The sequence below is a fragment of the Opisthorchis viverrini genome (assembly GCF_000715545.1).
Source record: "Opisthorchis viverrini unplaced genomic scaffold opera_v5_94, whole genome shotgun sequence".
Taxonomy (NCBI): Eukaryota; Metazoa; Platyhelminthes; class Trematoda; order Opisthorchiida; family Opisthorchiidae; genus Opisthorchis; species Opisthorchis viverrini.
This window is the reverse complement of record NW_008751751.1, coordinates 431694-455311: the sequence shown is the minus strand read 5'-3', so window position 1 is coordinate 455311 and position 23618 is coordinate 431694. Positions and strand designations below refer to the sequence as shown.

Below are 23618 nucleotides of genomic sequence, written 5' to 3'. Positions count from 1 at the left end.
GAATGTATACAATTCCTTCTTTCCCTCATCTTCCAGTGTCTCACTTTTTCTATTTGAAATGGTGCAACATTATATAAATGATATGAGGGACATTCCAATTTGTCTAGAGAAGGTTCGATATATGGTCGACTTTATCACTGGAGCGTCTTACACATTCAAGGATTTTTCTAAAATGTCTACGGACGTTTACTATTTTGTATACAATACGTAACGACGTAAAATATCACCCAACTGAAGACTATGTATCGGTTTTCCATTATCAGATGCCGTGCCTTCCGTTGAGCCAAAACGACCATTCAATGAGATCTTCACTTCTCAGGCTCAAAGGCAGAATGAGATACCATTAATAGTTGAAGTTGTATCTTCTAGAAGAGCGCATGTATATGAAGTTATCATGGGACCCATAGGAACAGTCGTCACTAAGGCTGAAATTCAGATATGGAAGTATGCTACCGAATCTCATGGCGAACATATTGGTCATTCTTTTTCATAGCTATTTGGTAACCCTCCCCTCTTCACGGTTGCGGTAAGCTTCGGCAACTGTAATCCTATCCACACTGACTAAGGAAAGCCTATGAATTTTAGTCACAAAATCTGATCAATAAATGTGTTTACATTATCTTGTTGCCTGATGTTTAGTTCTAGGCGATAGTGAATAACCATGGTATTGGTTACCATACACGACCAGAGACCGTTTTCGTCCGCTGTACATTCAACACTGTTTTCGCTCTTTTCTTATTGGCCGGTTGGTGCAAAAACAAAATTGCCCAATCAGGGCGACGAATTGGATCAATCAACACAGCGGCCAAGCTGAAGTCGTTCGTAGTGCATAGGCGAATATGTGCAAAGGCCGTACTCATAAGGACTATATTTTTCTATGAACCGCGCAAACATGCCTCCTTCCAAATCCTCCTGGTAGTTATCACAGTATTACTAAACGGTAGTATCGTGGAGCTCCTGAAAAATCGTTCTTGGTACACTGATATTAAATATTCTCTTGTCACCCGACAAGGTGAGTTCGACATGTTCTTGCACAGTCTGAGTAAAACAGTAGAATAGTGTACGAAGTTCAACACTGGGGAACAGTGCCAAACTTCTATTGACCTTATTGAACTTCGTCTGCTGTAAACGACTTTACTTTTTTTATTATCCTACAGTTTTTTGTCAAATTTGCTACCAGTTTGCAACGGACCGAAGTTTGGAATGAAATAAAATATAGCCATAACAGATTATTGTAATTACACTGCACAGACTGGCGGTCACGGTGCTCTGTAGATAAGCAAGAAGTTTCACACATCGCGCGCGCTGCCAATTATTCGACTACAGATATGTAGACCATTAGCAAACCTGCAACAACCGGTCGAAACCCTCCAGCATATGTAGAAAACTATATTATACCAGGTTCATCCATTTTCTATTGCAGAGTCAAGTTTGTCTGTATCACCAAGCATCGTTTGTTGTAGATAGGTTTTATTCGTGAAGATTTTTAGCATAAACACTACTATTTACCTGGATAATTGTTGAGCAGTCACGCAAACAGAGATGTGAGACTGTATGTGAGGTATTTGTTGATTCAACGCGTACGATGGTTGCGTGAAAAAAATTGTCCACTAGGAATAAAGCACGTGTTGGTCTTCCTCCACAAGACTTGCAAAAATCTTGAAAAATACTGGTGTGAGGTCCGGCAGTTCCAGTATATTTGCATAAAATTCATCATATCATGTTCAAAATATGGTTGAGAAAACTTAACTACACAGACACGCCATGTCCATTTTTTAGTGGTACAGTAGTGCTCAGCTACCAACACAAATTGTAATCTGACTTACCACTGTGACCATTTATGCCCCAAACCTTCTTGAACGGACTTGAGAAAAGTAAATAAGCTTTATCTCATTTTAACCAAGAAATACGTAAGAATCTTGGCTTACGATATGACTTTTATGTCTGGAGAACTTTTCGTCCGTGCTTTAGAGACGACAGTTCAAATATTTCCACGCGTAACCAATCATATTGGTCTGAGGTGTACATGGAACATTAAATTTCTGTGTTCCGGTGGAAATGCGGACCCGAATTTAGTCGTCGACCAAGTCGAAAGTTTCCACAGTTTCCTGTGGTCGAGTGTCTTTAATTTGACGGCATCGAAATTTCGTTTTAGTTCAAATAAGCAGATGTTTATTTTGGCACTTCCTCTGCTTCGCCATATTGGTCACTGTGGGTGATTAAAATTCACATCATCCTATGGAATATGTTTTGTCCAGAAACCTCATAGGACAGCTTTTTAGATCATGCTTGCGAAATCAAAGCAGCGTTGATTACAATATTTTGGTTATTCTGTTGTAATGTAAATGGCCAAATTGCTTGAAATTCTAAGTGTCTGATGCAATGTTACTAATGAACAGTCACTGAATAACCCAGGTCAGTCTCAGATGGCAAGCAGCGTTGTCTTCCAGTCTTTTAAAAAAAAGCGCAAATTCGAATAAATGGTAGAAGGAAGCGCCTAACGTCATTGCATCGAAAGAACGTCGCCACACTGTAATTCATTCATTTACCGAAATTTTGATAGTACATATCTATTTATAAAATTTTCCAATTGTTTTGAAAGCAAAATTCCATATTGAATTTTCGAATTTGATCCGCTTATGAAAGATAAGCTTATCTGACTTCAATCTATCGGCATGGTAGATCATCGGGAAAATCCCAATTACGCTCCCTGATACAAGTCAACATTGGATTTTCATGGACGCTTGAGAACACATTCCTCTACACAATTTAGCCACTGCTACAGGCGGATTTCTTTCAAACGCGTCTCAAAGTCATTTACTGCAAACAGGAAACATGCAGCTAATCAATTCCAGACAAAACACATGACAGTCGTCGTCAAACTTACATGAATGTTTTAATAAATATTTGCCTAACGGTTGGTGAGTAGCGCGCATTTCCGTATGTAAAATATTTTACTTTATTGTTGATTGTTTGGCTTGATATACATGTACTCAAATATTAACGGCAATCCTAGTTTGCTTATCATTTTTGGCCTAACAAAATAAACCCTGTCTGCCTATCGTATTTGTTAACGTTAATACTAATATCACAACAGAAATGCTCGTGAAACGATAATTATTCTTTTTGCAATTGATCATTCTCTATCGTGGTACCGCAACATGCACAAATACCATATTCCTGCAATGTGACCGCAAGAACGTTTCACATGCCTGTAAAACGTTGATAGTGATTTTTCACCATATGTGCACTAACCTGACAATTTATACATTTCGCTAGCGTGATTCAAGCTTTATAATCCTGACTGCGTAGGAATCTAATATGTGTACGAATTATTGGTAACAAGAATTCAGACGTATTCTTCTTGGCGCACGTTGCTCCAGTAACGCGGAAGATGCACAATGAAGCATAATCCACTGATCGAGTTTGCGCTGTATTATTGCACATGCTCAAAGAAATGTAATACTTTGGTTACCAAATTACACACGTATTAACCGTTTTATGTCTCTGACCGTCTAACTAGTTCCCAAAATGTATGGATCTAAAACGCCTTTCAATGCATTTCGATCAGTCTGGCATGTATAGAATTATGGCTTATCTTAAGGTTTTACGAAGCCAACCGGTTGTACAAAAGTTGCGCTTGCGTCAGGTAGGTCGATGTTGCGTGCACATACTTAGCTTGGCAATAATACCAATTTGATTGGCACAAGGGGATTGATTGAGCGTATGAAAATGTTGCCATTGTTAGTCGTAGAAGCGCGAGTTTCTTTGTAAATTCGGAAATTGTACTTGTTTTACTAATGGTGGAATATATGTCACGAATTTAAGGGAAAAGAGCATGAAAATAAAAAGTATATTTGACTAGGGTCCACTGTTTTAAAAATATAAATGCTACACACTCTTGTTGTCAATAAATAAGTAAGCACCATACCTTTAAAAAATGCTTTGTGATAAATCCTTCTGGAGAAGTGTTTCGGCAGCGTCCATTAAAATGAGTTTATTGGCGTCCCATCCTAGCAAACTGAATTTCGGCCCCAAAATATAGCATATTGATTGATTCATTCACAAAAATGCCTCTGCAGAAAGAACCATTTACCTAAAAGCCACTGTTTTCATCACTAAGCTGGATATAAAGCAAGACTTTTGTTGCGTAATAATGATTCTACAATAAACTAAAAATCCTTTTTTCCCAGTAGCATCTTTTCTCATAGACAATGATACAGACACACAATAAGAGTGACCTGCCTATCTTGTGACGCCTTTTACTCAAAAAAAGATTGGATAACTGATGCGAGAGCACTATGGGCAACATTATTTATTCAAGACCCACCGTCAGCGCTTTTAATTTTTTTTAAATTTAATGCTATCGTGGATGATAACTGTAGCCCACTTAGATAAAGCAGTGAATCGCAACCTGACCAAAAATTAAATCCTAAAAATAAATCAACTGTCTAGCATGAACCGTTCAATGCGTTTTGGTATATCTGTGCAGATTGGGCCAGGAAATGTTCCTTCAATTCGTCCATTTAATAAAATTTTTCACACCAATATTTTAGCCCAACGAAACCCAGGTAAGAGGCACCTTAGAATACAATCATGGAAGAAGGAAGGCAAATTTACGCTCTGAGAACAGTAGTAAAAAAGCTCAACGACCGGCACTGAAAAGAGTGTATTGTGGTCTTGGCAAGTGACCTAACGGAACTGATCAAAGGTTCCTGTTCTTTACCATGACATGCACAATTTTCGTTTTGCGCGCCAAGCGTAATATAATGAACTGTCCGGAACCCAAACTTGGTAAAAAATACCATCTTAAAAAACGTAGGGAAACTGGCGACTTATGATTCACTTATATTTTGTCCCTTTTGGAAAATTCATACTAAACAACAGCCTATACTATATTTATGATTGGTGCTGCCCATTATTCACATAATTAATCGAACAACTATCTATACTAGATACCCTATTTAGATATGCCCTTAACGCTTGGAATAAATGACATATATTTATCGAGAACAGCTCCTGTGTTATTCTTATTTTTATTCTTATGAGTATTAGCTTAATGATAAGGGTGCATTGTTATTTTTAGAAAGCATGGGTTATGGACACATTTGTTGCATCCAGGGTGGGTAATGAGTCACTTATGCAATGGCAATATGCGGATGAATTGAAAAATAAGATTTTCCTCTTTGCCAGATAATAAAAATAATCTGTAGTGTTCTGCTGTGTCCTGCGTCAATAATCTACCAAATTGCTAGTTTGAACCTGCTGAAAAACGCGCCTCACTATTTTTCCGTTTTATATCTTCTGATTTTTTACACTGCTGTACCTTGATTATCTATTTATAAAGGAAGGAAGCGGTAATTTACTGGTCAGCAAGCATAACTGTCTTTATTTTGATGCACCCTACCTTTCGAAATAGTTTTTCCACAATTCCGATGGCGCTGTTAGTCGACTGTTCTACTACATCTGAGCCGGGTGTCGGAATATCCCACACCTTATTTCAGTCCTGCGCTGTGACCATCCATATGAATAGTATATCTTCATCTTATCACATCAGAATCAACTCAGACCAACTGGTTGAACAACCGAGATCGGAATCATTTCATCCTACTTCATCTGCAAAGTCGCTTACTCAATTTGGGTTGTTGAGGCCTACAACTCATTGGCTAGGATATTTGTTATAACACTGCGAACGTAAAGAACTGATTGTCAGTGGGTATAGAGAACAAAGCATATTGTTTGAATAATTCGTTTTTCTAACTGACTCTTTACTGCGATAAACCAATTGAATTTTTGAAATTTCTAGTTCAAATCTCTTACCCTCTTACCTTACTCTCTGGTAAGGTCTATCAGAGTATGAAAAGAGTTAAGCCGATTCTGCTTTAGTCACCACGCGACAATTGATAATTAGCTGCATGTTTGCAAATTTAAACTTTGTTATTTTTTTAAATTTATTGCAGCAATTACGCGCGCAAACTCCTGCATTTATCAATATCCTAAATGTCCACAGCTATTTTGATAATAAGAGTCACATAGAAATAGTGATTGTTTTTATCAGGTGACCAAATATCTGGACAATATGGTTTTTGAAGACGTCTATGATTTTTCGATCACTGAGTAAGTCTCCTGTGTACATGGGTTAGTTTATCCTGTTGTTTAGAATACCGTTAACTCTTGTTGTTGTCGTCTGAAGATATCCGAAATCGTGAAGATGATTTAATATAATCTGATCTATCTGGGTTACTTGCCAGGATAATCAGCAAAGTCGAAATGGATAATGATGTGATTTATGTTGAATAGCCATTTCGTTCAGTCAGTGAAGCCAATGAGTAAGAGCTTATCACACTGGCCGAAAGACTAAATTTTTAATTACTGCACAGAATACGGCGAATTCGTCAAGTGGTCCTTGCTGATCAACCTTGACAAAAATAAAACGGTTCTACACCGCATCACAGTCTTTCACTGATAAGACGAAATATGTAACAAATTTCGGACTAGTTTCGTTTTAACTTCAATGTATTGGAGCAGTTTATTCATTTAGCTGTTTTTAGATAGTAAAAAAAGAGCTTATTCCATTTTGTGGATGACGACTTGCGTGAACCTTATAAAGAATTTCCAAATTGTGATCAAAATTTGACAACCTTTCACTGACCAAACAAAGTGGAAGTTTAAAATAAATAATAATTCTTCTAAATTACACCAGGAGCTGTCAGCGAGCAGGGAGGTGCCAGTGGATAAAATGTGTCCAATAAAATTTTTAGAAAACTTGAAAATTGACAGGCTAAGTTATGTACGTTGATAAGAGAGTTTATTTGAAGCTGACATGAAGATTAGCCACTGGAACAGAATAATTTTTCATCCTAAACAGGGTACTGCCTACCTCAAAATTTCATAATTTGCCAGACGTCTGGTCTTATTTCATTTTGCCTTCTCCCTATCCTAACTAGATTAACTTCTCTTCAGCAGAAAGCGTGATCTGCATAATAGTTGAAATCAGTGGAAATAAACGGCAGATTGTTGAGGAGAAAGTTGAATTTAGTTTCCAGTACCTACTGAGTGTGTCTGTGGACAATGGCTCGGCGATATATCAGCCTTGAACTAGATAACGCAGCCCATACTGGGCACTGTAGCGCAACATATTTTGTGCAAAACAAACTGTCAACGTGCTGAGTGAGCCTCTATCTAAATATTTCTTCCCTCATGAGACACTGCATATCCGGCTTTGATTATCCATTGCCAATACCTGGTCAATCTTAATACCCCCGAATCAACCCATTGCATCCAAAAGCCTAGTCGTTCAAACAGAAGTGTATACATTTTTCATTTAATACGCTTCTTAAAAATGTCTCGGTATCACTAAATGGATCAAAAATCAAATAAATAAAATTAGATGTTATGAACTCATCTTACGTTTTCTCTAAAGGAAAACAATCAAAGTTTACATGCTTTCAAAGTGGAATGTTTTGTGTGCCAAAACTCAACACACAAGCCCAGAAACATCTTCTGAATGAAAAAAACAAATTGAGTTTCGACAAGGCTTGAGAATTTAGAGGTAGTGTCGTGCAGGAAAATCAAGTTTTGTTTTACTTTTTCTTACCTGGCCTCCATAAGATGTGATCAAGGGATGCAGTTTTCCCTAATCGTCTATTACAATGAACTTTAGGGTGCAGACCATTTCGGAAGTAACTGGGCTTATGCAGATACTCACAATGCATTAATTTTGTCTACTTATTGGTATACATATTCAAGGGCATTTCACAATTTCTGCTGACTTTGATGACGAATCCGTATAGATCTTTTGATCAGAAGAGCTTCAAGATACTAAATTGTGTTTAGGCAATGTTGGTTAAGATGTAGACTTATTCTTACTGAAATCATATTTAGTTGTGTCATTATCAATATCTTCGTAGTGTCGCAAGCTTCAGATAATTCAATACCACGGAAAAAATTTAAGCAACCAAAAATGGGCGATAATGTTTTCTTTGCTGCAATAACTGCCATTTTGACCTCATATTATTCGGTTTTTACATAAATTCCAAAACCAACGTATGATCTATTAATCTGATTGGTGAGCCTATAGAAACTCCTTCAGTGGGTTTGTTTTTGAGTAATCTGACATTTGCGATCTGATGACCCGAGGAATAGGAGGTACTAAGGATGTGTGCCACTACTGACTAAGCATACCAACTGACTAAGCAACACTGAATCCTCGGAATGTTTTCGCTACAGGCCAGCATAGTTCGGAAGCCCACTTACCTATTTTAGGGTGAACGTATTGTTTCATGCCTTGCACACCACTTCGCCGCATACCCAGGTAAAAACGAGATCGAAGTCCTCGTCATCTCGGTTGTATATTGCATCATTGCCTCCCCTCATTTGATCCCATCTGCCATCTCCATCCCTTAACAGCATTCGTTAAAGACATTCGCATTATGCTTCCTCTTTTTAATGTCAGACAAAGAGGAATTGGACATATACTTTGAAAACCGCACTGACTCTATGAATCGGAACCTGAAATAGTGACAGTCATCGCAGTGTTGGTCAAACATAGAAGAAAAAAATTCTAGGGGAAAGCCTTAGTGGGGTTCAGATAATAGGCCAACAGAGATTTTTGGATTTAAACACTAAATATATGAATTAGCTGACTCTGATGTTTTTGGGGGCGAAAAATCCTGAAGGATGCAAAACATGGGTAGCATTGATTGTATCCAAAAAATGCGCCTTAAGTAACAGAGTGCAATCTGACCAGAAGTCTGGAAGCTCCCGAATATTTTCTGATGTGGTTCCACCCAAAAGAACATCAACAAATACGGGCATAGGCACAGTCTAATCGCTGACGCCTCACCACAAAGCAAAAATTGTTATTTAATTAATTTCAGAAGAGGAACTTATGCCATTATATAGTGCTACAAAGATAAGTACACAAAACGAACATTTACGTTTATCGATTATGCCTTTCAGCTGTCCCGTTCACCGAACATCTTTCTAGACTGGCTGTTTTTACTAGAAGGAGTTCATCTCCCATTCATATCAAAATATGCACCGGAGAATGTTTTGGTCCACTCAAACCCAATCATACCGGAAATGATGCTCCAACATCCACCCTGCTTAAAGTTACAGATGTGTGTTTTCGGAATTGAGGAATACTTTGAAGCATTTCGATATATTGCCAAACACATTCGGTATTGTTCTAATAAATTTGCACATTTATTCCATCAAAATATCGAATCCTCACGAACGTGTATTTTACATTGCACTCAAGCAGAAATCGTCAATGGATTCGGGTCGTATAAGAAAAAGCTTCTCAACATATTCCGCCATGGGCTTAGCAACGCCTATCTGCCTAAGGAATTAAATATTCCCTAGCATAACAGCAAAGTTTTCCTCCTTAATTTTCCGATGGGAATGGGTTTCAATGATAACAAGTGTCATCGCAGATCGTCATGAATCCCTGTTTTGGCCTGATAGACACGGCTAGATTCATCATCAGGGACAATAAGCCTTAGCTATAGTATTTTCTCAATGATCACATTTATCAGCAGTAATCCCAATGCACAGTCCTTTATTCGCTTACAGACAGTCGGCAATGCGTACCGGAGTTAGTGTCACATGATGTCTTGCTCCACTGATTCGGAAAAGTATATCTCCTGGATTCTTGACCCACAGTGCTTTTTAAAAGAAAATCACTACAAACATTTGATTGATCTCAACCAAACTAATTGTAAAATCCTACTCAGCACCACACTCTACGGAACTGTTTAACGCTGATTTGTTTCCGAATAAACGAACCCCTAATCAACTCAGCCTGTTTGCTAACCACCTGCAGAGAAGAAGTAATCCGATCACGAATCCGATACGGTTATGTCGAATTCCTGATATCCTGTTGACTGATAACAAGCGGCTCCACAATACTGAAGTACCCTGATTGATTTGATTTTACCCATAGTATGGCCTTTCATTGTCTGAACGTGAATTCAACACTGAATGAAGACGACTTGGTGGGTCTACATGTATCAAACTTTTAACTATTTTCGTTTTTGTGCTATATTGCATATTTCAATGGACAATGGTAGGCAAAACGTTTCAACCTCTGACTTTTACCACAGATTTGTGATGACACCCATAGCGCGTCTGCTCACGCAGACGCAGCCTGTCCTAATCAGCTTAGCACGATGCGTGTGTGCATAGAACTTTCTTCACGATGTGACAAGGGGCGTCTTTCAAACTCATGGAGGTGCTCTCTCAGAAGAAGGGTTATGCGCTTCGGCTGGCCAAATCATACCGCCCAGTCTCCAAAGTATATGATAACCATAGCATTTATCTTCAGGCTGTCTGTAACCAAAAATAGTTATCGTTACCAAAATTCCTTCCGTACAAATAATGTCAGGCTGGTAGTTTGTTTCTACTGTCAAACTTCAACCACCGTTTATCTGAAACCACATATCACTCTGCGGGTTAACTTAGATTGTTATTCTTCAATTCTTCGACTGATATTTTGGCGCACTATTCCCATGAAATGAAGCGAGAATGCTGATTTTCAGTGACAAATATGTCATTGCTAAGCCCTAACTGTGAAAGCATATAAGCCCATCGGATTACGTGAACGTTGGAAACTACGGATGAATCCACAACAAAAAAGCATATCGATCTGTCAGTCGACACGCGGGGGTTTCTCAAATTAAATATTCTGCCCCCTGAACACAGACAATACACTCGGATATTGTATGCCCGCCACTTATGCAAATAAGGCTTTGTTGTTCACTCGTTGTTCATTTAAATTCAAAATTGTCTACCGAGAAATGTTCATCCATGTTTACAAAAACGGCACGTTTTTTCGCAAAGCAAGATGCACATATGTTTGCATGTATGGTTCTCGAAAATTATCTTCATAAGTGTTGGTTTAAAGGTATTAATTATTTCGTACAAGGCTTAATAAAGTTGACTCACAAACATCTTTACCAGGGCAGCATATTTACCGATCAAATGTGCGTGCGCTATAATTTTAAGCCTACGTCCTTCCATCCGGACGTCAGGCGGCTTGTTTTTTACTCGCTAGTTAATCCTGGCGATAAAAATTCTCTAGAACAGCAGCATTTACCAACCTGTTATTAATCTTAATTAGGGCAATAGAATCAACTTATGAGCGCTGCAAATGCGACCAAGGAATTTTGATGCGGCACTAATCAAGTGGTCTCCTGATTACGGCAGCGTTTCATCAGTAAGTTCAAACTTCACTGTTTCCCATCCATCATACTGACTGATGAAAGCTTCTTATCAACCAAAAACCCGTAATAACCGAAACGTTCTTCCAAACAGCCATTATATGACAGGGTCACAGGTTATCTGGAATGTCCATATCACCTAAACAATAGTGTCTCACCGACGCAGCAATCGCTTATATAATTAGATCACTGAGTTACTCCGTTTCAAACGCCATAAACTGACGGACTAAATCTATCCTCCTGGTATTTTCATGCTTAAACACTCACTTATCTGCACTTTTTCAAGCAAATTAATTTTGGAATTGACCGCCTTGTTTTCATGCGTTTATCGGTCACTTCAGAATCTTTACATCAACGTCCGACAACCACTGAACAAGACTCTGCTTTGCTTGCAGAAACCTTTTGAAATTTTCACGAGAAGTTCCTTCTGAAGTTCCTGCAAAATACTGATGTGCTGGTATCCCAAAATGACTGAGTTACAGAGAGGAGAATTTAAAATTTATTTCATCTTTTGCCAAACTCTACCAGTGCAATTAGTATGAATGCATAATACTTCCACCAAGCAGTAAATATTCCGCAAAGAAAACGTTTTTAAACACTTGTTGTGAACAGCGATACGACTTTGATAGTTCTAGTATAGGTTTATTTTTCTAAATGAATTTCACTTCCGCTACAAGGTCCCACAGGGAAGAGCAACTGTATCGTCCTCGTTAGGAATCCCGTCACTGGGCGCCTCAAAGTTTCTAAAATGGTCTTGATACCCCTGCCTTTTTCCTAAACTTCTCACCTCATTAATATAGTCCGAGAACTATGGGATAATAAACTACCTGCACTCTAGATTTGCTCAGCACTCAGAAAAACAAGTAGCGCATACCACCCACATATAGCATGTGACTCTGTCCAAGATGTCGTACAGTGCGGAGTTTGTCAATATCTGACCGCTTCGGTTACCTAGAATTTCGTTTTTTGCCATGTACAGAGTCTATAAAATCTATGACACCTTAGGCTGGGCCACTTGCTTGCACTTTACTGGGATACTTACATTCTACTCCAGAATTCAAGTCGTTAGACAGACATATTGAAAGTAATCGCGAATTTCAACATGCACCCGGTTTCTCCTACATGAATGCGTAACAGATGCACATTTGACACGGAACAGAAACAATGCTGAGTAATGAGACTTAACTCACGGTATACGATGCGGCGTTTAATTTTTAAGGTTGTTCACCAGGGGAAATGCGTACAAACGACTTTAAATGAATCAGAAAGCAGTAAGGATGTACTTATTCTACACGGTGAAACCCTCTGGCACTTTAAACATTCTACCAACTTGTGAGACGTCATGTGGGTATGGAAACCTCACATTATATGCTTGAGGTTTACGGGCTGTTTGTTGCAGAATCACATTCCCACAACTTTCATTTGGATCAGTGCTCGAAAAAAACATGAAATTTCGAATAGTTAAACAAATCCACAGAACAATGTTTTATACTTTGGCATACATTGGCATACATTGGCAATCTAAAAAACAATTTGGGATTTCATCGTCAAGGATATTTGTCTCCCGCAGAGGGCTTCACGGTATAGAATAGGCACATTGTTACTGCTTTTTGATTCTTTTGAAGTCATTTGTATGCATTTTCCGCTGTAAGCAACCCCAAAATTAAACGCCGCGTCGTATACCGTTAGTTACTTCTCATTTCTCAGCATTGTTTCTGTTCTGTATTAAGTGTGCATTTGTAGTGCATTAATGTAAGAGAAACTGGAATTGACGATTACTTTTAATGTGTCTGTATAACGACTTGAATTCTGGAGCAGAACGCAGAGTATCTCAGTAGAGTGCAAGCAAGTAGAGTATGCTGAAAGCACGTATAATTTCGCTTTTAAAGGCTCTAATACTGTCTCCTTTGCCTTCAAATGGGGGAACATATGTGCTCCTTTTGAATCGAAACGTACGAGTAATTTACATCGTTGAGGCATATGCACTCCAACAATATGAAGCGATTCAGCATGTCTCGGTGCTTACTCAGTGGGCTATAAGCCAAAATTGACACATCCCGTCCGCAAACGCAATCAACACCGGAACAACAGTGGGATAAAACCGCGCTCATTTGGTGTTTAAATCGGTCCACATCATCAGACGTCTACTTAATTAACCAAGTTTCTTGGCAATCCGAAGAAGGCAAGACTGCTACGCTTCTGGCCCTGTCGGCATACGAGCGTTCTTTAATCCATAGAGGTGATTAGCATGTTAGATCTCCACATCTCTTTGAAGGATTTTGGTGTGGAAGGATCACCTAAATCCTGAGGATTTCGCAAAAATGAGTTATAATGACACATACGTTAGTTACACGAGGTTCCAGTGTACTTGGTATTCAACCTCATTGAGAAAGCCGGTGTCCTTCAATAAGCATGTCTGTCAATGTTTTCGCAACCTGGTTGATTACGGCTAAGCATACAATATTTTAGTATGTATGAAAGTTTCTAATTACATAACTGAATTGGTTACTGTTGGCTCGCTATGACATTACGCTTACAGGCATTGCTAACCTCCAACTGTGATAGTGTGCGTGCCCAAATTCGGTTGATTACTTCACAGCTTGTTGTCAAAGGCGTTTTAAGCACGTCTTGGAATTATACGCTTCGACTTGGCTGATACACTAGCACCACATTATATGAAGCACAATGGAACCACATGAAATGTCAAACGTAAACAGTATATTACTTGGTCTTCCTTAGACCAGAAAACTCTGGGCTAATCTATTTATTTATTTCAGTGTGAATGTACTAATAACTTCAGCCTGTACACACGGCATCCGATAATTGAAAATTTGGCTTTCGCGGGCTTTCAACCACTAGGTAACACTTGAGGAACAAACCATTTGCCGTTCATCTTGGGATTTTCAAGTGGATAAATGATATCTGTCTCAGCCAATAAATTCTTTGAACAATGAAATCCCAGAGAAGCAGTTGATCTCCATTGTAGTTATTAAACTTTTAATCCGAAAACCCCACTGCTTGAGATTTGAATGCCTAGCTTGACAGCGGGTAAGAGCAGTGCAATCGGTTAGAAGAACGAATTAATTTAGATGTCACTCTGAATTGATAGTGACCGTGGAGGCATTTGTGATAGGCTGGGACGATTTGGGAAGTTCAGTCAAGGTTTCTTCATGTGAGTGAAACTAAATCATCTCCAAAAGCCAAGGAGCAATTCACATGTGTTTCAACTTCCTTCCTTATTGATGTGTATCTCACAAACTTCTAGGGTTATCAGACCTACTGAATGCCCAACAAAACTGTTAAGCCACGAGCGGTTGACCGGTGGTATGACTAGGGTGTATGTATGCGTGGCACATGGCGTTGAATGTACATTTTTGCCACTTAATCTCACACCAGACCCAGTGTGACGGACACTGTGCCTGATGTGCGAGTGTTGACTGTGCTAGCGCCTACCGCGCCTTGAAGAGCATTCACCATTGTTTGTCCTTTCTTCGGTTGTTGGTCTTTAGACGCGTGTTTCCATATCAAAATCTTTACATACTTTGGGATTCATCTCATCAGACTGGAACTGATCTTGACATGATTTCGAATAAGACGTTTCTCTCTTTCCTTCCATATTCTCCTGTTAATCTTTCGCATTCATCGCTTGCATTCACTTTTTATGTTTGTGACCATGCGCTTAAAAAGTAAATGATAGCTGTAGCAAAACTCACTATTCAGTTATATTTCTCGCGCAGTTATGTGCAGTCGTTAAAGTCGAAAGCCGCAACGTGAACTTCCGGTTCCAGGATCGTGTCGAAAATTGAAGGCTTCAAAAAGTTACTATAAAAAAGCTACTACATTTCACTGGTGCAAGGATGATATTGTCTTATGTATCCAAAATCCTGCAGAGGGTGCTCGAAAGCTATGTGCACATATAGATATAAAATGCAACGCAAAATAGCAGCGCTCACACATTTGGTGTTGCAAGTGAGTCCACTGCTTTCAACGGGCATTTTTCAGCGTAAAAAATGAAAACAGATTAGAGTTGCCCTCCTTGAGGGATGCCTTAATGTTGAAGTTGGTTTGCGGAAATGGAGAAACTTTGCTATGATGACTTTTAAAAGCCCATTAGAAAATGGAACTCAAACTGTCATAAATTGTGAACTTTCTCTCATGATTTAAACTCCACTATGACCGAAATATGTTACATGGTAATGATCTTTTACCCACTCTTCTTCAAACTAATCAGTCCTATTTCAGCGCCTCAAAATCTTTCGTGACAGACATTAGATATCCATCACGTGGGGAATTTTAGAGAAGACACTTGAGATAACAAGCATATTGCTTGAATGCCTGTATACGCCAAAAACTTTTTCAGTATCCCATGAAGCTAGTGAATTGAAGTCAAACTGACAGGTTAATTAACAAGTTGATAACATTTTTCATTTTTCTAATCAGAAATCTGTCCTATAAGTAAAACAGTGTTATCAAAAGAGGGGTACAATGTATAACTGTTTCGTCCTGGACAAGAAGAATAAACAGGGATCATAAGACGAATTTTCAAACCGAGGACCTGTCGGAAAATATTTGAGGAATACGGTTACCAGCAGTTAACTTGAAATATCATTAAATACATTGGTCCAATGCATGACCGGTCTGCTTCCCACCTAAGCTGCACACCTGACATATCGTATTATTTTTTGCCATATTTCAGCTTTTCATGGAAATGGATGAATCCGAAAATCAACGGAAAACGAGCCTGCTCAGTGAACACAAGAACTCAGAACAGCATACACGCAGAAATTCTGGGAGGAAAATAAGCTACACGGAGGGATTGAGCGCCACAGAAACGAAAATGCAAATGGTGTGTGTGACCAGAGTGCTTCAAATGATAAAGTTGTAAAGTTGGTGGAGTGCATTATTATGTTGAACTTGTAGGGAACTTCAAATATATCCAGAAAGTGCCTATTTTTGAATGTGAGGTTCAGGTGCGGAAATACTTTAAACATGAAATTACCTCCTCAGGATTTGTCTCTCAATAAATCGGTGTTAGAAAAACTTTTGGTTCCTCCTCTGAATGTTTGACTATTAAGGTTGTGTTTAACTAAATTGCATTCAGGACGGATTTTTAATTCACGTATGTCTATCTACGGCTAGCAAACAAACTACTGTTGTTTTGTGTCAAGCCACGAATGTGATATTTCACGCCTACCACTGAAGTAGGTATATAACCTGGAGATAATAAACAGATGATATAATGGAAAAATACTAGATTATCACGGTTTGTTATCTTCTAAGTGCAAACGTTACGAGACTTTTCTCACGGTATTTCCTGATTTTATTCGATTCTATTCAACAGGTGAAAAGGTGGTTCTGCGATTTTGACAACATCTTCGTACTGCTGACAGTTGCCGCTGTAGTTCTTGGCATGACCATTGGATTGGCTGTCAAAATCTACGCAAATCCTTCGCGCCGCACAATTTACTTAGTATCGTTTCCAGGGGAACTGCTGATGAACATGTTCAAGATGTTGATCATTCCATTGATAGTATCCAGTCTGGTAGCGGGTAGGTCTTATTTGTTGTACCATTTTACTAGAATTCATGATTGACCATTAGTCCTAGGGCATTTTTTGCGCCTAAATTATGAGTTCGTTTTCTTCAGCTGACAACTGCATTTAAGCGTTCAAGATGTATATGTTGGTGCTGGGTCACAAACATACCCTCGGCTAAGGCCGTTTCGACACATTCTAAAAGCAACTACCAATGATGAATAATCATGAAGTTTTATCAAAACTGGTAAAAGTCTATATAGAATGTCTCCTTATTATGAAGTCGTAAGCTTTGGTATCGACGGGATGGATACTGACAAAGCAAGAGTCATCGGTGCACCAAAATATCCCGAATAACAACGTTCCTCAGGATGCCTGCAATAGCACAAATTCAGCTACGTATGTGAATTCATGCTGACATTTCTGGATTTCTAGCGCCGTTAAAACTCTATCTTTGCTGTTGTTTTGTTCGCTCTAATTGATTGGACATTCTGTTGCTTAAAACCATGGTTTTTCTACATAATTGAAATAATCCGATTGGACTGAGGAGACAGACTGTCACATCTAGATTAGACCTTTTTGCGAGCTATAATGGACTGCTATTTCCCATCGTACTATCAAAAACACACTTCCACGAGTATTGTGTACCATGGTTTGTGCAGAACATGATAGCTTATGGGAGCATAGTCTCGTATGACATGAAATCAAAAAGGCTATTGCATCATTCCATCTTGATTTGTGATATGAATGCATCCATTCAATTGTTAGTGCTCAGTTTGACACCAGCAAAATAATCGTCTGCTTTGGTATATATACTGTGTACTAAAGCGGGTCACATTCTTTTGTGACGGTATAATAAATCGCCGCACAAACTATCCGTTAAAGGGCTGATGGGCAACCGTATTTGGTCTGTGGGGATCATTTGTATGTGTGGTTAGAAACGAGGCATCAAGAACAGAAATATATCATAACAACTTTTATTGACTAGATAATCTTTCAGCAATGTCAGTAGCAAACTGCAAAAAAATTAATCATTTGTATCTAGGCGTCTTTTCTCACCATGTTTGTTGCAAGGACAGTGCATGATGTGACCTACTTCATCCACTTATCGCATACTGTTTTTGGTTCATATTTTTACCGAGTCATATTGTCTACTTCGTTTATAGGAAAAGACCAGGAAGCGAGAATTTATACAGGGGATTAAACCATCATACAAGCGATATTCGCCAGTCACTCATATATTTACGCATTGCGTAAAAACCACCACTATCCGGTTATCAGGCTCTAGTAACTACATCCTTCCACGACATATGAAAGAAAATAAGATGTAAAGTAATACTAGCAGAGCGGATATCTATATTCAAAGCGCTGTGATGTATACGTTTGACGGTTGGCAGAATTAGCTGCGCAAAAAGTGGCTAAACTAATGTGCCATTGAACTATTAAATTTAAAGTAATAAGAGCGGATATCTATATTCAAAGCGCTGTGATGTATACGTTTGACGGTTGGCAGAATTAGCTGCGCAAAAAGTGGCTAAACTAATGTGCCATTGAACTATTAAATTTTATGCAATGCCAAGTCTACCTGAATTAAACAGCTTATCGATCCGATTGAATTTGGTAGCAGTGTAGGTGTTATGCACTCAATCCTTAGGTATGATTTGCCGGAAATAGAAGGACATTGGCCAGTTGGTTTTCATTGTTGTGTTATCAGAAAAATTATTCATCATGGAGATCTAGCAAGGCCGTTTTCAAACAGATGTTGAAAATACAGATAAGTAAAAAATAAACATTAGTGACTTGGATAAAACGTCACAGGTTCCTTAAGTATGGCATTTTGTATGAAATAGTTTGGAACTTTTGACTAAGTAATTATTTCAGCTCAGTTCAATCTTAACCGGCTAAAGTGTTTTGAATCTCTGAAAAAAACAAGATACGTAGGGAAGTATTTCAAAGACCTCAGGCAAGAACACAAGCACACAAAACGAAAATAATTGAAAATTGACTATCAGACCCGAAATACGAAAATCAGGCAGATTACATTGTACTTTATCACTCAGAAGTCAGCCAGCATAATGAGACTGCCAGCTGGAAATTCTGAGTCTTCTTTACGAAGAAACCACAGTCATATTTTATCCGAAGGTACAAGCTAACATCTCTGTTCTACCGGAAGTTAAATTGTCTGGATAGAAGCTTTCTTTCTTTCATCAGTAAACTTAGCTTAAGTATGCAGTTCAGATCAATGAATCCTGTGAATCTTTCCCATACAGGACTGGCCAACTTAGATCCTAAATCAAGCGGAAAAATTGGATCCTATGCATTGATCTATTACGTGGTTACAACACTGCTCGCCACCGTGCTGGGAATTGCGCTCGTTCTTAGCATCCACCCAGGCAACCCTAATATCAGGAAGAATTTGGGTGAGGGAACGACTGAGGAACGCAGACCCGAAACTTTGGATTCAGTTATGGATCTTTTGAGGTACGTAGTCAATATTCTTAGATAAAGCGTTCTAAAAACGATTCATTTCATTTGGTATTTCCAATTGATGCTCCGTTACTGACATACCACAATACTACCATAATAGTGAAATTTTCCAGAATCCTTTTGTGGAATGTGTATTTGTGCCGTCTGTACACAACTGAATGGATGTTTTGGTTAACACATAAAACTTATCAATTAATTTTGTATTTGCGGAGACATATCGTTGCAAAAAGCGGACATGGTCACAACTAGCCACAAGATTTTTAATAATTGGTGTCAAAATATTGGTGAAGACCACTGAAGCTCTTGGCTAAAAGCGCAGATTTTTCACCTAAAAGCACTATATTTTAAATATCAAACTGAACCACTACTTATAAACTCCTTTACTTGGAATAGCATTTGCATCTACCATTATCCGTAGATTTTTGTTATATTTTTGGTAAGAATGACCATAACCAGAGTCGAACAGGGCAAATTATTTAAATGCAACCAAACCGCTACTTTCTCTTGCCATGCAATTGGAAAGCAAGTGCACGGACATCGAAAGCCGTCTACAGAGAAATGTTGTTAGATAAACGAGTGAAGTCATACTGTTTTTTTAATTTAAAATTATGTTCGCGCTGAAAAACAGTTATCAGAAATTCAGCCAAATTGCTGTTTGTTTCAAACGACCCATTTAATTCATTTTGTTCTGCTTATGACGAAGATTTTTCAGATTCTGAAATTTTAGACCCGAAGCTCTAATTCATCGCTAGGCTTTGCATGCAGATGCTTACTTAAACAATCCACGCAAGCTGGGGGTTAAAAAATTTATTTCGCTCCCATTCATTTTAGTTTGGATTTTTATGAGGTTCAATGCACTTTATTGCGACAAATCCCAGTCAGCAAAGATTCAACATCTTTCCGTCAGCGACTGAAATATTCGTCTTGCTAGAATTAGCCACAAAACTATGTCACGTGGCGCAATATTCCTCTTACATAAACTGAAGAAATACATTTATATAGTTCTTATGTTTCGTTTGTTAAGTGAATGATGATCAAAAGCGAAATTGAGCTACGACGTTGACAATTTCGATTACCGATTGTTAGAGGGATTGTGTGGATTTTTTAAAGTTAACGTGGTTACGTAGAATAGTGCAACGTTTGTTCCTGGATCACTGTAAATATACAGATCTTGGCGTTTGTAAATCTATTCTATTCGTGATTATTTTAGATGTACGAGGCGCCATAAAGATTCCTTGACCGTCAGCACATCGGTTCGCGATTTGACTCTGTGCAAAGTTCCAGAAGGAAAAAACGGTGGATTAGGAGGCAGCAAAGACAATCGGCTTTTTCTAAGTAGATATTTTGGTCGATAAGACCACCACAAGTTATTCTACGGAGCTCTGCGCCTAGCGCCGAATATTATTCCCCGCCCTTAAAATTGATGTGATAGCTAGCCACATTGCGAAGTACTCTACGTCGCTCGTATTTTCTGTGTGAAATGTTAACTACTGTTCTGCCTTAATAATAATGATTCCGCAATAAACATGCGGACCATTCGAGACATTGTCAGACAGTGAATCGTCCGGACTGCGATTGTTTATGTAACGCAAAGCATACGGCAGATCACAGATGATCCCTTATGTACCATATTGTAATATGCAGCACTGAAAACTTGCCCGCGAAACCACAAATTAAATGTAAAACACGGTGATAGACTCATTAATACCTCCAAATTGGACGTCCCGTGTGACCTTTTATGTGGTCTTCCATTGGGAAGTTACCCAAATCTTAGTGGTCCGTAACATTGAACTAAGGGTTCGGTCGCTGAAAAAATCCGTAATCCTATTTCAGGTTGTTCTTCCTTTATCCGCACCGACTTTTAAACAGTTGCCTTTTACGGATTACGCTGCTTTAGACAGAATGCTTCAATGCCAACGAATAAGCCACAGTTTGCGTGATCTATTTGATCTACCTAGAGGTACTAGGCTACTTTTTCCGTTTCTCCAAGACATCCAAACTTTCACCGTAACTTCGCAGATTGATGCACAGCATTACGAAAAGGCCAGCAGTAAACGGGTAGCTGTAGGTATTTCCACTTAGCAAAGTTTCCACTTCGATCATCCGTTTGGTTGATGTGCTTCAAAATTTAGCTTGAGAACGCAGCAGTTGTGTACATTTTCGAAACAGCCTCCAAACAGAAATACCTTAGGATTGCGCTGTTAAACTTCATCGATGTCAAGGTGTCTGTGACGACATTCTGCGACCTGGTATGCCTGCGCTTACAGAAAGCGACAAAGTCCTTTAGGATCTTTTTATTTTCGGACGATACAATGAATATTATCACCACTAGATCTATTGCATTTGGCTGGAGTTTAAAGTCCATAGATGCAGAATGTATATGCACGTTATTTTTATGAAGGAGAACATTTTATTTCTTACTCATATCATCTAAGTACCCAGCCATTACTGAAAATATCTGTTGGCCAAAAGCTCGGGGTGAGATTATTGTTGAACAAAACAGATAAATCATCCAGTGCACATCTGATTTTCTGGAGTGTTCTCATTTATACTAGCCCACGTTGGTGTCCATTCTTCAATAACACGGAATGTGCACCGGTGATAATAAACTGAGCTAAAGATGAAATTCTAACAATCAAATTTTTCATGGCTACGCAGGAATAAATTGCGAAACCCTAGCAAAAAGTAAACAGACTCATTTTGGATGCAGTGGAGCAACCATGTTTCCAATCATTAGGCTTAATATTTCTCTTTCAGTGTGACATATTGCAGGACCTAAAGGAGATTCTCAAGGGCGAACCCAACAAGCTGGGTCTGCTGTCGTAGCAAAAGTGAACATCGTGTACGAAAAAAGCTAAAGGTTTGATAGAGAGATTAGAAATGAAAGTGAAGCGGTAACGCGGTATCTTTCATACATGATGGCGTATCGATTCTAAGACTTTACAGTTCGTATCACAATAATGGAGCTACTTCTATAAATACGTATTGTCCATCCTTTGAACCATAGCGGCGGTGCCTCCAATTTGGTGGGCTTTGTGATAATCAAATAAAAAAACCGAGAACGCAGCTCTTTTTGCTTACAGGGCATCCGTTACACACACTCGCATTTCGCACAGCAAGCATTGACCTGTAGCTCAGTAGTCTATATGTTGAATTCTTTCAAGGTGCGCGATCACGAGATACCTTGAATTATGATCGAACCATTTTATTATGCACTCTATTCTGGAAGTTTTTTCACCAGGAGTAGCTATATTAGAGAATGTTTTCTTCCGAAAATGAACGCAAAGCAACAACGCAACGCTTAAAAGGGTAAACTGGAGTCCACAGATATAAGGATGAAGAGAGATACTGGGCTATAGCTTCATGTAGTAACAATACGACCGAAAAAACTAGCATCCACACATAGTATGTCTCTTATTACATGAAGAATTACAGGTATATTAGAACGCGCATCTGAAAGAAATTCCCCCAAAGTCTACTAAGGAATGTAGGTTAATTCTAAGTATGCATTTGGAAGGCAGATAACAAGTGGGTTGTTTGATATCACTCCGGGAGTACAGACGTCTAGAGTTTCCAAAAGATTGGGGCTGGTAGATAAAATGAGGTTTCGAAATAGACTAAAAATTGCGTTTGGAGTTCATCGCAAAAATTTGCAGCTTTCGTAAGAAACATTATTCTTACCTACGAAACTGGAATATTTAAATGGACATCAAATGGATGCTGTGTAATCAGTGTGATAAGGACGACCTAGTTTTTGCATCACAGGAAGGCGTCGATGCAGATGAATGCCATGGATATTGCATCTAATTTCGCTGGCTTTCATTTGTGGCATGAGCGGTTCAAAAGTGATGTCCGGATTCCAAGGGTTGGCAATATGATCGTTTGTTTGTTGGATGTCACTGTATTAGCTAAATTTTTACAACAAATAGTTTCACCCAAACTGTGTTGACTACCCGAAGACATTTATAGGCGACATTGGTGTTCACAACGTTGCCTACTAGGAACCTTCGGTCATATTTTAGAACACGATTTTGGGATTACAATGAAAGCTTCAGAAAATACTTATCATGTGAATGTATTTCGTGCGAGAGTTCACTCGCAGATTATTGCACCTCAAATACAAATAAACTAAATCCGCTTTATGGTTGCTCTTATTTGCGTCTAGTGGTGCAGGCAGCCGATTTGCAGTAAAAAGTAAGAAGAGGGCGTGAAGCGTTTGGCTAAAATGAGAGTCCGAGAAGTCGCAGATACCAAGGGAGTATCTTCCGTTCCCACTGATAATGAGTCTACCAACCAAGAGTCGCAATACTTGGATTGCTCTAGGTTAGCTCACTAAGATGTAAGCAATGGAAACGTTTGGCACAGTAAACCTTCAC

General features: G+C 38.8%; 1 protein-coding gene across 1 annotated transcript in view; it reads left to right on the top strand.

The window, feature by feature from the left end:
• Positions 1-833: 833 nt before the first annotated feature.
• T265_05189 (hypothetical protein) overlaps positions 834-23618 on the top strand; it is a gene marked incomplete at both ends in the record, with an annotated part of 51400 nt that continues 28615 nt past the window's right edge. Inside the window, 4 exons of the mRNA XM_009170133.1 lie at positions 834-1012; positions 15919-16068; positions 16564-16771; positions 19026-19236. Of these exons, the coding sequence (XP_009168397.1) occupies positions 15925-16068; positions 16564-16771; positions 19026-19236 (563 nt within the window). The remainder of the gene's footprint in view (positions 1013-15918; positions 16069-16563; positions 16772-19025; positions 19237-23618) is intronic.